Below are 16,485 nucleotides of genomic sequence, written 5' to 3'. Positions count from 1 at the left end.
GCAGAATCTCAAAGGAAACCCTGTATTTATTAGGGAAGGTATTATTTGTATAGATCTTTCATAATCATATCAGTTGCATTTTACTTGATAACATGGCCAAGTAATTATATTTTTTGCTAACTTAATTATTTGTGATAGTGCAGTGATAACACAAGGAACAGAATAATTAAATATCCAAAATCTGTGTTTTAATGCTTAACTTCTAAAACTTTTTATATAACTTCTAGCAAGTGGGAATCAAAGTGACTATGTCACTTGTAATTTTCTCTGCCTTTTTCAGATAGAGAGGTCTGTCCACCAAAAAGATAAGCAGGAGGAAAGATGATGCTAAGCAGCAAGTGACTTACTTGATAGTTTAACAAACCCAATAATTGGGTCCTTCCACTGACCTGTTTAGGTACCACAAGCACGGATGGCTCTGTTCACTGTTCTAAAAGAAGGGGAGCAAATGTTATGACAGATGTATTATAATTCAACACAGAAGAGGAAGATTTCACTTTCAAGACATTAATGGAGAGTGGGGGCAGGGACAGCCCTGTGGTAAGAGGTAGAAGAATGGCTGTGGAAGCCAAGTAGAGGTGATGTCAATAATTTAGTCCCTTAGTAAATAAGGTGTAACACCAGGCAGAAAGGAGGCTGTAGCTTCTGATTTAGCACTCATGCTCATTACATTGCTAATATTGTCACACTTTTTTCTCTTTTTAGGTCATCCAAATATGGGTGGGCCAATGCAGAGAATGACTCCTCCAAGAGGAATGGTGCCCTTAGGACCACAGGTAAAAAGTGCAGGAAGCCAGAGGCTGAGTTTCTGCCTTTATCTTACACAAATAAACTATATTATCTGCTGGTTTCTAATATATATATATATATATATATATATATATATATAAAAGACTTAATATGACATAGTTTTTAAGCTCTTGAGGATATGTTGTCTATGGCATGTCCAAATAGATGTAACATCAAGCCACATTTGCCCTTGGTACATTCTAGAAAATACATTGTGTAGAAATCCATTATAGTAATTATTACTAAAAAAGGTAACTGTTACCCTTTTTTATATTGAGGAAATATGAATAATTATAGTAATTATTATAAAGGAGAACCAAGATAATTTAAAATCTAATTGAATTAAACAGAATAAGTGGCATAAAATATATTTCTCTTAAGTCTTTAATGCCACTGACCATGATATAGTACCATATTTCGAGTATGAAAACAATAGAAAACCATTTAGAAACAAACATTAAAATGGGTCTCACTGAAAAAGTGTAATACAACAGTATACACTAGATGTTATTAGCCTACTTCTCTATCACAGTTTCCCAGGAGGATACACCAAGATTGAACCTATTCAGCTGTTGATGACATTTTTTTAGTATGCTGCTCCAGGCTGTCACTTATTTTAGCTAAAACCTCTCTTTGTCTCTCTTGGGAAAACTGCCTGAGGTAGAATTTAATTTTGTAATGTTATATTTCAAAGAAACGAATCCAGAATTCAGAGTTGTACATTTCTCCCTCGTAGGTCAGAGGTCAGTGTATCATACCACTGGTTAAAAGGATCATTTACTTTTCTTATTCTCTCCAAGAACAGTCTATATAAGTGATGGTTTTAGGAGCTTGTTTCATGTATATACTTTAAAAATGTTAAGTATTTTGTTGTGTGCCCAAAACAGATTTTAAAGACTCTAACCACATTTACCCAGGTAAATGTGACTTATATCTAAGAGTTCCTAATCAACATGTAATACACACTTGACCCTTGAAAATGTGGGAGTTAGGGGCACCAAACCACTGCACAATTGAAAACCCATGTATAACTTTTGATTCCCTAAAACTTAACTAACAGCCTACTGTTAACCAGAGACCTTACTGATAACATAAACAATTAACACATATTTTATAAATGTATTATATGTATTATATACTGTATCCTTATGATAAAGTAATATAGAGAAAAGGAAATGTTATTAAGAAAATTATAAGAAAATACAATTACAGTACAGTACTATATTTATCAATACCATAAGTTTACATCATCTAGTTTATAAGATGAATTATCTGTCAGTATCTATGTCAATATTGTCTTAAAATATGTAGATACCTGCTAACAAGATTTGTCTAAGATTAAAAATGTATATATATTGTCTTAAATGATATGAAACACTGTATATATTACATATATTTAAAACACTAGATGTCAAAAATTAAAAGAAAAGGCGAATATATTCCTATTTATTTACAGGTATAACACTTCATGCATTGATAATGAAGAAGCAGCACTATGATAGCTTTATGGTAACCTAGTGTAATAATCAACATTTGCTTCATCATAGCCTAGCCTATACACTAATGAATGAATCATTATAACATTTTCATGGCATATAGTATTACAGGCATATTCAGAATACAGTATTTAAATATTGTTAAATTTTTTTAAACTGCTTACATGTGATGGTAGGCTGATAACATGGTTTCTCTAATTAAGGGGGAGAGAGAGAGAAGCATATACTATAGAGTAATGTAGGTGTTTGAAAGCAAAATTATAAAACAGTAAGAAAACTAAGACATTCATTTTATATTAAATATCACTCTGCTTATGCCTGAGTCTAGACTTATGTCTACATATAGTTTATGCATTCATGACATACCTTTTTCTTAATTTTCTTGCTCTTTCTAGACTGTGTGTTTCATCTGCAAGTTTTTACAAATTGTTGCAAATCCACAAAAATGTTCCAATAATATATTTACTGAGAAGAGTCCACTTATAAATGGACTGGCACAGTTCAACCCCATGTTGTTCAAGGATCAACTATATAAATTGTATTGGAACATGAAGCAGAAATTTTTCAGAGATACCTATTATGTAAATATTTGTGAGATTGTCAAAATAAAAAAAAATTATTTAGGCTAATTTATTTCCTATATATTTTCTTAAGATCTTATAAAACTCTAATCTAGATATTTAAATTATTTTTTGCTATTTCTGCTCATATTAGGGATGGTGATTTATGGGACCAACCATCATTAATCTGTTAATGGCAATTAGAATTTATAAGATCTGTAGAATAGTTCACTGACTGACTATACTTTTCAGTTCAGTTCAGTTGCATAAGTCGTGTCTGACTTTTTGCGACCCCATGAACCGCAGCACGCCAGGCCTCCCTGTCCATCACCAACTCCCAGAGCCTACCCAAACTCATGTCCATCGAGTCAGTGATGCCATCCAGCCATCTCATCCTCTGTCATCCCCTTCTCCTCCTGCCCTCAATCTTTCCCAGCATCAGGGTCTTTTCAAATGAGTCAGCTCTTCACATCAGGTGGCCAAAGCGTTGGAGTTTCAGCTTCAACTTCAGTCCTTCCAATGAACACCCAGGACTGACCTCCTTTAGGATGGACTGGTTGGATCTCCTTGCAGTCCAAGGGACTCTCAAGAGTCTTCTCCAACACCCAGTTCAAAAGCATCAATGCTTCAGTGCTCAGCCTTCTTCACAGTCCAACTCTCACATCCATACATGACCACTGGAAAAACCATAGCCTTGACTAGATGGACCTTTGTTGGCAAAGTAATGTCTCTGCTTTTTAATATGCTGTCTAGGTTGGGCATAACTTGTCTTCCAAGGAATAACTGTCTTTTAATTTCATGACTGCAGTCACCATCTACAGTGATTTTGGAGCCCAGAAAAATAAAGTCAGCCACTGTTTCCACTGTGTCCCCATCTATTTGCCATGAAGTAATGGGACCAGATACCATGATCTTCGTTTTAGTCTTTAATAAACTATGCCAACTAGTTTTAGAGCTATATACAACTTGAAGAATTTTTCTCAAAAGATTTTCATAATAGATACATTTTGAATATATGTCAAAAGTTGATGTCTGTAATTTAGTTATTCTTCATTCAGGTCACTTTTTTTTGGCTAGCTGCTCTTTGAGTTTTTGTCATTCCAGACCAGTATTTTCAACATTTTAAAAATTAGAGTCTGATTTGAGTAAGTTTTTCAGTATTTGAAAGATACACTGATGCTTACCTAAGCTATTGAACATATGAATACTTAGATCTCATTTGAAAATGCAAAAGTAAAAGAGCATACTGGTCTTTATATTTTAAAATGTCGAGCCAAAAATTTATGTGTTTTGTGTTTTAAGTAAATTACAACAGAAAGTAAGAAAACACTTCTGGTGAGTAATCTCTTCAGATCAGATCAGATCAGATCAGTCACTCAGTCGTGTCCGACTCTTTACGACCCCATTAATCGCAGCATGCCAGGCCTCCCTGTCCATCACCAACTCCTGGAGTTCACCCAGACTCACGTCCATCGAGTCAGTGATGCCATCCAGCCATCTCATCCTCTGTCCTCCCCTTCTCCTCTTGCCCCCAATCCCTCCCAGCATCAGAGTCTTTTCCAATGAGTCAACTCTTCGCATGAGGTGGCCAAAGTACTGGAGTTTCAGCTTTTGCATCATTCCTTCCAAAGAAATCCCAGGACTGATCTTCAGAATGGACTAGTTGGATCTCCTTGCAGTCCAAGGGACTCGCAAGAGTCTTCTCCAACACCACAGTTCAAAAGCATCAATTCTTCGGCGCTCAGCCTTCTTCACAGTCCAAATCTCACATCCATAACATGACCACTGGAAAACCATAGCCTTGACTAGATGAACCTTTGTTGGCAAAGTAATGTCTCTGCTTTTCAATATGCTATCTAGATTGGTTATAACTTTTCTTCCAAGGAGTAAGCGTCTTTTAATTTCATGGTTGCAGTCACCATCTGCAGTGATTTTGGAGCCCAGAAAAATAAAATCTGACACTGTTTCCACTGTTTGCCCATCTATTTCTCTTACTGAAGAGTTTTACTCAGTTTATCATAAAGCATGAATTCTTTCTTTGCATTTTCAAACCCGAAGAGTAGTTTATTTCTTCCATTTGGATTAATATCTTTGCTATCTATTTCTTTATAATTTGGGGGAAGTAAAGTGTTCTGGTATGAATTTACCTCAGAAACCAGAAATGCCTGCAACAACTTATGTAACACTGTATTTAAGCATAAAAGATTAAATGAAATTGTTTATACATATCATTTACTTAAATGAAAACAGGAATCATATTCATATGAATGATACAGTAGGTTAAACATGAAGAAAAATCATTTGAATTGAGAGATTCTTATATTTACTTATAACACCTGGTATATGTAACATATGGATTATAAACTGTGAGATCTGTAATAAAAAGTTAGCTGTGTTTCTTAAAAGAGAAAAAAAAGACTCTCGTGACAGATATTTAATAATACAGATTCTACCCAAGAATAGAATGCATCTGCTTTTTTATAGCTGAATTATAGAAGCATCTCTGGAATATTGTTTCTAGTTTTATGCACAAACAAAATACATATCTCCTTTGTATCACAGATATTATTTCCAGGTTTTTCAGCTTAATACCAGTGTGGTGAAGAGGGACAGTAGTTATCTATTAAAATAATTGAATTCCTAAAAGAAATATATATATATTCTGCTGCTGAAGGCAAAATGCACACTAGAATACAGTAAATATATGATTAAAACCTACTGCATGGAGGAAGAAATAAAACTTTGCTCCAAATCCTGGTATATTTCTACCACCCCTTAATTTATTTTAAATCAAAGTTCAGTGGTAATACATGATTTTTAGACTGATATCAGTATCCTTTCAATGGAAAAGCAGAGTTACTTATTCAATCTAGAAAAATGTCTTCCCTAATATCATATTTGAAGTCATTTTTCTGTGTGGCTCTTGTAATAATATATTGTTAGCTTGTCTGCATTCTTAGGCTCAGCAGATACATGTGATTAACAGAAAACTTCAAGACTCTCCAACTAGCTCTAGTTCTTTTAGAAATCTGGAGGAAAAGTGAGTTATATGCAAATAGGAACATATCATGACTTCCAAGTCAAATACTTAGGGTGAAGAAATGCTAAGATGTTAAGAGGAAGTAAACTAATTCTGTATTTTCACATCTAAGACGGGAAGTGGAATTTAGTTCAGTATAATAACTTTCTAGAAATTTAACTGCCCAATCACGGAAACACTCTTTGTAAACTTTCCAGGCCACGTCTGAAGAGTCCTTTGTCAGGACCATTGCATTGGGGGAGAGATTAAGCCAGATGGGATTGTATAGCTGCCATCAGCTTTAAAATTCAGTGATTCCAAATTAGCTCTTCCCATTCTGCCTTTGTTACCCATTAGAAAGACTGTTGTTATTCTTTCTTATCTTCCTGTTTTCTGTTTGCTTCAGATTATTTGCAAAATTAAAATATTATAAGTTTCTCACAATATGTATTGGGTAATTTCTTACGGACATCCTGTAACACTTATGAACTGTGATACATGAGCATTGGATCTACACAGATAAGTAGAACAGATTCTACCTTCAGGTACTTATTGTTTAGCATGAGATGCGGATACATAAAGAAAAACTATTAAACAGTAGGAAAAAAGTCAAAAAAAGAAATATGCATTCTCTGGCAGGGAGTCACTACATCAAAAGCATGTAATTTTGTTAGGATTGAGGGTCCAAGGGAAAATGAGCAGACTCATTTAAGTTGGTCCCTTATTAACAGTGTAAGAGTTAGCAACTAAGTTTTTGAGCACCAGGTATCTTGCCTTTAATGCATCAAGCACTATAATAGGTGTTGTGTATGATTTCATTTTTCCTCCAATAAGCTTATAAGAGAGTTGATGTTATCACTTTGTAGATAGGAAAGTTAAGGTTGAATGGATCATTGGGAGAATCTGACCAGTAAACACACGTATAGAAAGGGGAGCAGAGGAAATGGGGCAGGGGAAACAGATTTTCAAACCACTATCTATGTCCAGAGCTATGAGCACAACAAATGTATCCCTCAATAAAATAAAACACAGACCTTGTAGGATCAAAAATGAGGGGAGTTTGTTTTATGAAGAATTTCTGTTACAGTCTGTCATGTGGATTTTGTTCCCAGTGACGGATTTTCTTCTCAGCGACTCCTTGCTAATACTGCTGCTGCCATCCCCATGTATGACCCAGAGGTTAAGAGAAATAGCTCTCTCAGCTATGGATAGATACCATTCCCTTGTTCCATAGCACCTCATTTGAGACATTTAAATATGATTTCTTAATAATGAGAACAACATGTAACTAGGTAGGTTTATTTATAAACTGGCTTACTCCCTGGAGTTAACAGACCTCCTCTCATTGAATATTTCCCTGTCATCTTAGCACCTACTACACAGAAGGCCATAGCAGATGAGTTATCATGAGTGTAAAAGTCCACTGCGTGTTTCTAAACCACAGGAAATTCAGTAATCTGGAGGGTAGAGGTGGGGGTAAGGGAAGAAAGTAAGTATGGTAGGAAATGAGGGCAGCTAAGGCTGGTCTCTGAATAACATCATAGGGCCATACTGAAGGAAAGACTTCATTTGATAGACAGTGTGGGTCATCGTGGCTTTTAAGCAACATAAAGAGAACTGAGTTTAAGAAGCACAGTTCTGGAGTCAGTGTGGAGAATAGATTGGGAGGGGGAGAGGCTTAGTCAGAGAGACCAACTAAGAGAGTACAGTCGTGTCAGTAAATGACAGAGATGAGTGATACGAAGGGAGCAGTATTTCAAGAGGTATTTCACAGGTAGAATCAATAGACCTTGGTAACTGACTGAATACGGAAATTGAAATAAAAGGAAGAAACATCAAGGAGCTCCTAGAGGTTCTTAGCCTAGACGTCTGTATAGAAGGTGATGCCACAGAACTGACTGAGGAAGGCAATATAAAGAACACAGCTCTGAGAAGATAAAATGGAGGTGACTTTTAGGTATGTTGAGTGTGAAATGGTATCCAGATAGAAACAACCAATATGAAGTTCAACATGTGAGTTGTCTAAGGGCTTAGGGGAGACATCATGACAAAATGGATTTGAGATTCCTAACATATAAATAATTGTTGAACTAATGGTAGCAGATAAGTTTACCCATAAATGCATATTTATTTAGAAGGATGCTGTGGCTAGAACTCGGAGAAAAGCATATTTAAAGAGTTGGCAAAATAAAAGGAATCAGCAAAGGAAACTGAAGAATGGTCAGAGAAGTTGGAGGAATAGTAATGTCAGAAAGCCAAGCATGAAGTTAACTAGTTGATAGTTTAAAATATATTAATATGATCATATTAAAATTAATCTTTTGGCCCTTATGGAAACTAATCTGATATGTACAGTAAATATTTTTATTTTTTGAATGCACATAACATTCAAATATTGAAATAAGTTTGTCGAGTCATAATTCACACGTGCATATTTTAAGTACACTTTAGTGTTCATATATTTTTGTGGATTTGTATACTAGTACATTTTTTTCTGGAATATATTATTTTGCAGACAGAAGTTCACATTCAACTTGCTTATATTAGATTCACCTGTTTGTTTTCAGACTACATAATTGTTCTGATTCTGACAGTTTCAAACATGTTGACTTAGTCTTTTCTTTAAAAACAGAGTTTGGGATTTATGAAATGTCTTGCTTGAAAAAGTTCACTGTTGTACAGATATCAAGAAATTAAGATAATTGAATATTACAATTGTAACTATACCTCAATCATTTAACATGCTCCAGTGATCATACATATTCACGTAGTTTTAAAAAGACACAAACCAATGTAACTGCTAAATAGAAGCAAAAGTACAAAAGTGGACCCTTCAGAGAATGAATTGCACAGGCCTTATCCAACCAGGAGTTATGTAGGGAAATCATTAACCTGCTCTCCTTTCTTTCCCCCCTCCTCTTTGGTTTTGTTTTTTTGTTTTGTGGTAGTCTGACCCTTGGTTATCATTACAGAACTATGGAGGTGCAATGAGACCCCCACTGAATGCTTTAGGTGGCCCCGGAATGCCTGGAATGAACATGTAAGCAAAATGCTGTATTGTCCTGTGAAGTGTTCTATTTTCTGTCTTCTAAAGTCACACCAATTTGTAACACAATTTAAGCTAAATTTCTTTGTAATGTAAAATGAAACGACAGTATAAATGAACTAAATGTGAACTGTAGTGTTTGCTTCGTTTTCACAACATATTCTCTGTTTTTCTGTCTTTGCAACCTTTTTTTTCCATTTCAAATGCCAACTTTTAGCCTGATTTTCATGTTCTATTTATCATAAAAATGAATCTCTTGTAAATAAGCACATAGTATTCATGCAGTCCATACAAAAATATGAAGAGATGACACCAAGACCATGACTTAACCCTCCAGTAGACAAGTGAATATTGTTCATTGTAACAGATACAGTATGATTCCTATGAGTTTTAAACTTTTAGAAATATGTATACCTATAGATGTCCTTCCTAAAGATACATGTATATTTGCTTTGTTGGGACCACTGGTAACTCAGGAAGAAGTTTCTAGTAGTTTCTTCTTTATTAAAGAAATTTCCATAGTATAATTTCTTTTGAAAATTCAAGATATACTTAGGGAGTAAACTAATAGACTTTTTTTGTTTTTGTTTTTTACTGTGAAGGCCTTTCAGAACCAAAGAGAGCAATTACTTCTATCAATCAATAGAATGCAATTTGTTAAGGAATTTTAATTTCTTTTCCATTGTCTTACTTGTCCTCAAAGTTCCATATACACCCAGAACTTGTTAATGGCCTTCATTAATTCATTAGAAGATCAATTCCATGATGTGGCCTAAAGAAAATTTATCAGAAATAATGAAAGAGTTCTGCTTATGGCTTGGGTAGTCTCATCTATTTCCATATTCCCCATTAGTCCATGTTTTGGTTACTTATCTATCAAACTAAACGACTCTGCCATCAGTTAATGGCATTGAAAATATACTGCGGTAAGCTTTGTTTGATGTCCATAGGGATTTGTTTAAGTTTCTGGAACCATTTTCATGGAAAGCAGTTTTGCCTAAAATAGAAAATAGGTTAATAGGTGGATACCAACCAGGCTTAAAACTGACAGAACAAGGGGGAAAAAAGTAGGTCAGATTTTCCTATCCCATCTTTTTACTTTAAAGTAAAAATGGATAGACATGAAGCCTTTTCTTAAATTCCTCAAAGGTTTAGCCTTATTAATGATTGCTACAAAAAGGAGTGATATTTTGTGCTTCTATCAAAAGTTGAAACTCTCAATAATAGGATTTAGATATATATAAAATTTACCTAAGATTCTGACTTTAAAGTGAAATAGCTTTTAAAGGATAATTTGAATTCTATGTATAGATGTTAAGGAGTATACGTTTTGAATGCTGTGATCAACCCAGAATTCTCATTAAATATTAAGAATGTATCTAATATCATTTGGTATATTACTCATCATGATAATTAGTAATGTGGTCGACTTTAGATCAACTTGGTTTTGCTAGTATAAGAAAAATCATTCTCATGTGACCACTGGAAATCAGATAGCTGCTTAAAATTATCTAATTTCTTTCTCACATACATTTAAACATACTTATGGGTGTATTTAATTCCATAGACTATGAAGACTAAAATTATGGCTGAAAATTTCAAATGATTATTTCTGTTGGTGTTTGGGTTTCTCATTTTAATATATTCCAGATATTTTAAAATATTTTTATTATATATTATGTTACTATATGTATAATTTCTGGCTTTTAAAGAAATCTTAAGCTTTAGAGATTGTCATTCCATTAATTACTATTGACTGTTATTTGGGGTCTTATATAATTTTAAGTTTTCTATAAATTAGGATTCCTTTAAGGACAATAACATCATAACTATTTCCCTCTAACAGAGACAGTTCTGAAATATGGACGATCCAACCAGAGAGACTCATTGTTTTATTGATTTTGGCCCCAATAAAGCAAAAGTGAATTTAGAGAGACATAAATAAGCCATATTATTGTCTCCACTGTACTCAATAAATTTTATTGAAATTCACTCCATAATTTATTATCATTAAAACAAATTAAATCTTACTGTGTAACGGCAAGTAAGTATTTCCAACTGAAATTATGACTTTCTTCATGTCATTTTTTTACATGTTGGATAAATTAAAAATTAAAGGAAAGGGCATTAGAATTAGTGTTACTTAGGCTGGGGCTTCCCTGGTGGCTCAGGGGTGAAAAAGCCTCCTACCAGTGCAGAAGACGCAGGTTCAGTCCCTGGGTCAAGAAGATCCCCTGGAGAAGGAAATAACCACCCACTCCAGTATTCTTACCTGGGAAATCCCAAGGACAGAGCAGTCAGGTGGGCTGCAGTCTGGGGGGCGGCAAAAGAGCTGGGCATGACTTAGTGACTGAACGACAGGCACCACCTTGGGCTACGTCTTTTATAGTCTGGATATTTGTGTTGGGATCAGGAGGGATCTACCAGAGGATCATAGCTGGATGAGGTTTCTTTAGTTTGTCACTTTTCATTATTTGATACCAAAATGTAATGATAGTAAAAAAAAATACCCAGCCCTGGTCATGAAAGTAAATAAATACCATATTCTAACTACAGCTTTCTCTCTTACTGAAACCAAACCATTTGGAACAAAATTTTGATTATTTTGTTGTTATAAAAACATACTGGTCATCTCCAAAGAAAATGGTTATTTTGGTATGATTTTTATATTTCCATGCTCTAAACTCAGGGTAATTCATATGTAGTGTCACCTAAAATTAAAATAAGAGTCTATTTTTAGTGTTTCTATAGCTAGTAGTATATATTTAGAATTAAAATTCAATATCAATTTCAGTAACTTAAAGTAGAATTTACGAACTGTAACTACAATGTAAATGTTTTCAAATGCATCATAGATTTTTAAAAGAAAACTGTATTTTTAAATACAGTACATTTTTACAAATTTAAAAAGAATGTAAGATTCAGCATTTTAAAACATTTTGAATTCAACTTTGTGTCCCTTGGTATTTTATAGGAACAAAAAGGACAAATAATTTCAAAGGATCTAGACCCTTTAGGTTCTAGATCATACCCTATAGAATTATAAGGTTTACATAGTTATTACCTTGAAATAAAATGACTGAATTATAGAAGAAAAGATATTTTTTCTCTTTGGTAGTCATGGTTGTCTTATTTCATCATATCCGTACACCCTACCAAAAATTAAAGACTTTTTTTTTTTTGGCGAGCTTAAAAAGATGAGTTTATTTGGGAATAGCAGAGGAATTGTAATTTGGGACAAGCAGATTGTTGCAAGCTACAACTGAGTTCATTAGGTTTGAGGTCTAGGTAGTATTTATGAGTAGGAAATGTAAAGAGAGGAGAGTTCAGTTAGAATCAGTTAAAACAAAAAACAAAGGAAGACCAGCCTTGAAAACTTCCCAAGTAAACAATATTCTTTTAAGCTTCATTTTTCTCTTTATTTTTAAATGAGATTAACTGATTCTGCTTCAAACTATACTTATGTAGAAATTTACATTCAAAATAATGCCTACATTATAGTTTGTAGATTACTCTCTTGATAATACTGATGGCCCTCAAAAGTAGAGAAAACTTCCTGCACTTAAGAAGTTGTTCTAATAGAACTACTCACTACTATAACCCTCACTTTATTTAATAGTATTTGCAAAACTTAAAGTGTTTTCTAACACAGTGGTAATGATAGGGGAAATTTAGGTTATCCAAATGAATTAATACTTAACCCATTACAATAAAATGCAATTTATTTTGAAATACATGGTGAGCTGAGACATTAGTATTTGTTAAACAGTTAAAATGCATAAAAGGTATTTTATGGTTCTTAGAATAAATTTAGCATAATCATTTAATTTTTATTTGTGTTTAATTATTTTAATATTTAGTTTAACATATTAACATTAAGCAAATTTTAAGTAAAAATTATTTTATATTTAATATATCTTATTCACACAGTCCTTGTTTAAACATAATACTTCAGAATATGAGATTATCTGCATATCATTGCAAACAATTTTTGGCCATGATTTGGATATATATAATATATTGTTATGTTGTTGTAAGATAAGTATTTCCTAATTTCTCCACTGTATTTTATTTAACATCAAGCAAGTCAAAATTTCACTTGATCAACATATATCCGGTGCTTAACCTCAGTTTCTGCCCATTAAGACATTGAATCCTCTATGTAAAATCACCTTTCTAAAGTGCTCCAGTAACTTAACTGTAAAGTCATCCTCATCATCTTAGAGAGGCATTATTTCCAGAAACAATACATGTGTCCCTCACCTTCTGGCTGTGCATAATATTTTGACCAATATTTTGACTCCGGCATCTTATTTCCCCCTCTATTCCTCAAACAGAATTGGGTAAAATTGTACTTGGGCATCCTAATGGAGCCTAAGGACACAATTTCTCATGCCCTTCCCTGCTGTTTGCATTCCTTGGAATCCCAAAATAATACTCAAAACAGTCTAAATATTCCAACCAAACATGGGTAATACAGCTAATTTGGACAACTTCTATCTAACATTTAGAATTTTAGGTTTAAGGTCCCTAGAGTAAGAATCAGGGGACTTTATTTTTTAATTAAAAAGCTCAGTGTTTTCATTGATATTAGAGGGAAAGGAGTTGAGTGACCCTAATTACATAGGACATGCTAACAGTAGTCTCCTTCTCATCAGGCAGTATTTATTTAGGTGCAATTAATACTAAAAGCATATGGACAAGAGAACTTTTTAACTTAACTAGGCATTAATTTTGTTTTAAAATCATTATGTCTTTAAGCTATAGAATAGGGAGCATGCTTCTCCACCCTAACATGAAGCAATGTATTGAAATACGTTGGCATAGCTTACCTCCTGTTTTTTTCCCCCAAGATTTATTCTGACCACTGTCTTGAACTACAATTATGAAAACAAAAAATGTGATCCCCTTGTTTAATAGTAACTAAATTGTCAGCACTGAAAGATAGACATATAGATGTATAAAGTAATGTGATATTCTATGCAAATTTTTTGAAGAGGAGGGAACTTTTATATACATTTGTAGCTTAATACAAGCAATAATTTTATATATAATAGTATTTTACAATTTCATCTTGAATGATACAGAGAGGACTTATATTGATGTCACATTTATAGTTTGTATTTAGCTCATAATTAGTGATTTTTACTCCAAAAGCAGATTCTTATAATGATTCAATATATGTATATATATATTTACTACTATAGGTGATTACCACTTTTAATGGTTATTATAATAACTGAACCTAAAACTAGGCTTAGTAAAAGTAGTTTGATTTGGAAAGAAAGCTGTTTGGGGAATGATAAGGCTTTTGGATTTTAGTAATTAAAAAAGCTGTGAGAATATAAAGAGTAATTGCAGTGCTGAACTAGAACAGCGTGGTAACTGAATTATAAATGTTAGTATTTTATGATGTTGTTGCTTATTGTGAAACATTCAGAGCATGAGTTAAAATTTCATTTATCATATTGTCTTGTAGGGGCCCAGGTGGTGGTAGACCTTGGCCAAACCCGACAAATGCCAATTCAGTGAGTATATATATATATTTTTTCACTTTCTTCGTGCTTTGTAACATTTAACAACAAAAATCTGTTCCTTTTGAGAGCCCCACAATTGGTCATATTAACCTTTTTTAAGTAATAATTCAAAAGTATTTTTCTATGTTCTTAGAAAAATATGTATAATCTTTGAAATTATGTGATTTGTTTCACTTCAAGATGTAAGGTAAAGATGCATTCTATGTAGATTAACGGACATTCAAAAATAGAGGAATAGCGTGATTGATTGCAAAAAGAATACTGCAGTAGCCTACATTTATCATAAAATCTATCATATAATGAATTCACCTTCTAAAATAACTATAATAATCACTAAATTGCCAAATAAAACCAATTATTACCAGGTATTATGATTCTGTTTGCTGTTCTGGTTGTACCTAGGCTTGCTCTCTCGCTGCTCCGGGAAGCACGTATACCTTTGCCTTGTGCCTATGGACTAAACTGCCGTCCTTACGCTTGTATCTATGGTTTCTGCGTATCTGGCATCATGGGAGTTTTCCTTATCATTTTGTGGCTGTGGTTTGACTGCATAAATATATTTGTTTCTTAATAATGTCACAAATGTAGGCACAGGTTAAAATTTAAGCTTTCAGTCTTAAAAATAATACTTTTTTTTTTTATTTTATTTTATTTTTAAACTTTACATAACTGTATTAGTTTTGCCAAATATCAAAATGAATCCGCCACAGGTATACATGTGTTCCCCATCCTGAATCCCTCCTCCCTCCCCATTCCATCCCTCTGGGTCGTCCCAACACTTTAAGTTTACTGACCCAGGAAATAGCTTTCTTGACTTTTGAAACCTTGGGTTCAATATGTGAGAGAGTTCTACTCCATACATCTGTGTAGTATGTGCGCTGCACAAAGATGCCCGAGTCAGAGTCAGCAGTTGACCGAAAGATAGCTGGTTTCCAGTCGTGAAGTCTGGAGTATTTACACAGAAGGGATGCCTTTTGCTTATATGCAGAAGCACCTACATTGACTAGCAGTGGCCTTAATTCTGAATAAACATGAAACTGATCCAATGTTTAACATTAATTTAAATTTCAAGAAAATTTAAATTTGTGAAGTGTGGATGGTGTGGACTTCCCATGTAGCTCAGCTGGTAAAGAATCCACCTGCAATGCAGGAGACTCCAGTTCAATTCCTGGGTGTGTAAGATCTGCTGGAGAAGGGATAGGCTACCCACCCCAGTATCCTTGGGCTTCCCTGGTGGATGGTATAGACAGAATCATCCTGAATCTATTGCTGTTCTAAAGTAGAAATCACTTACTTCTCTATTAAGTAACTGTCATATTTTTAGAGAAAATGTTTAATCTGTATTACTTGCCTATCTCTTAGATTCAATAGCTATGACGTTTGATAATTAAATAAAATTGCTTGGGGTGGAGAGAATGATGATGTTGCTTCTGCTTGGGTCTTCAGTGCACTATTTCAGCAGATCTTACAAGATACTCCTTTACCTGGTTATGTTATATATGACTATCTTTACTCCAGTTTTCTTTTCATTTGCGTATATGCTTTTGAATAGTTCACATTTCTATTTCCTTTTTGCTCTATGTGCCTTTCAAACTTTAAGACTTCCCTACTGGCAGCTCAGATGCTTTCTTTGAACTTCCCATTAAAATACCCAAAGGTGCAAGAAAACAATTTTTTAATAACGGTAGAAACTCTGCCAGTCTTCCTGTTGTCAGAATCTGGAGCATATTTCTATTATCTGCACATCTGGTGAAACAGGATTAAAAAGCACAATCGATGACCCACCTCTACTAGTAAGCTTTCCTACCTAAAAGTAAAAAGACCTCTCTCCTTCCTCAGTGCCCGCTTAACCAGCCATCCCTACACTGCAGGGCGGGAGTGAGCTCACACCCACCACTGCCCACCTTCTCCAGCACCTCCTTCTGTACTCTGAACCGGAGACCCTATCCTCTAAAAGCCACCAAGGAAGGACTGATACTGAAGGCGGTACATTGTACCTAGCAAGTGTGTTATCCGAGTAAAGAGTATTAGATAGAGG

General features: G+C 34.1%; 1 protein-coding gene across 8 annotated transcripts in view; it reads left to right on the top strand.

Moving 5' to 3' along the window:
* Positions 1-16,485, top strand: part of SSBP2 (single stranded DNA binding protein 2) — a 400,682-nt gene that overhangs the window by 345,814 nt on the left and 38,383 nt on the right. For all 8 annotated transcript variants that reach the window (XR_008707889.1, XM_055563053.1, XM_055563014.1 and 5 more), the window contains 3 exons: positions 706-776; positions 8,837-8,904; positions 14,390-14,438. Coding sequence is in view for 7 of the 8 variants with exons in the window: in XM_055563053.1 (XP_055419028.1) it covers positions 706-776; positions 8,837-8,904; positions 14,390-14,438 (188 nt within the window). In the remaining variant the exon portion in view is untranslated. The remainder of the gene's footprint in view (positions 1-705; positions 777-8,836; positions 8,905-14,389; positions 14,439-16,485) is intronic.

This window comes from Bubalus kerabau, chromosome 1, assembly GCF_029407905.1.
Source record: "Bubalus kerabau isolate K-KA32 ecotype Philippines breed swamp buffalo chromosome 1, PCC_UOA_SB_1v2, whole genome shotgun sequence".
Lineage (NCBI taxonomy): Eukaryota > Metazoa > Chordata > Mammalia > Artiodactyla > Bovidae > Bubalus > Bubalus kerabau.
The sequence above is the reverse complement of the archived record's forward strand: the minus strand, read 5'-3'. Positions and strand labels throughout refer to the sequence as shown.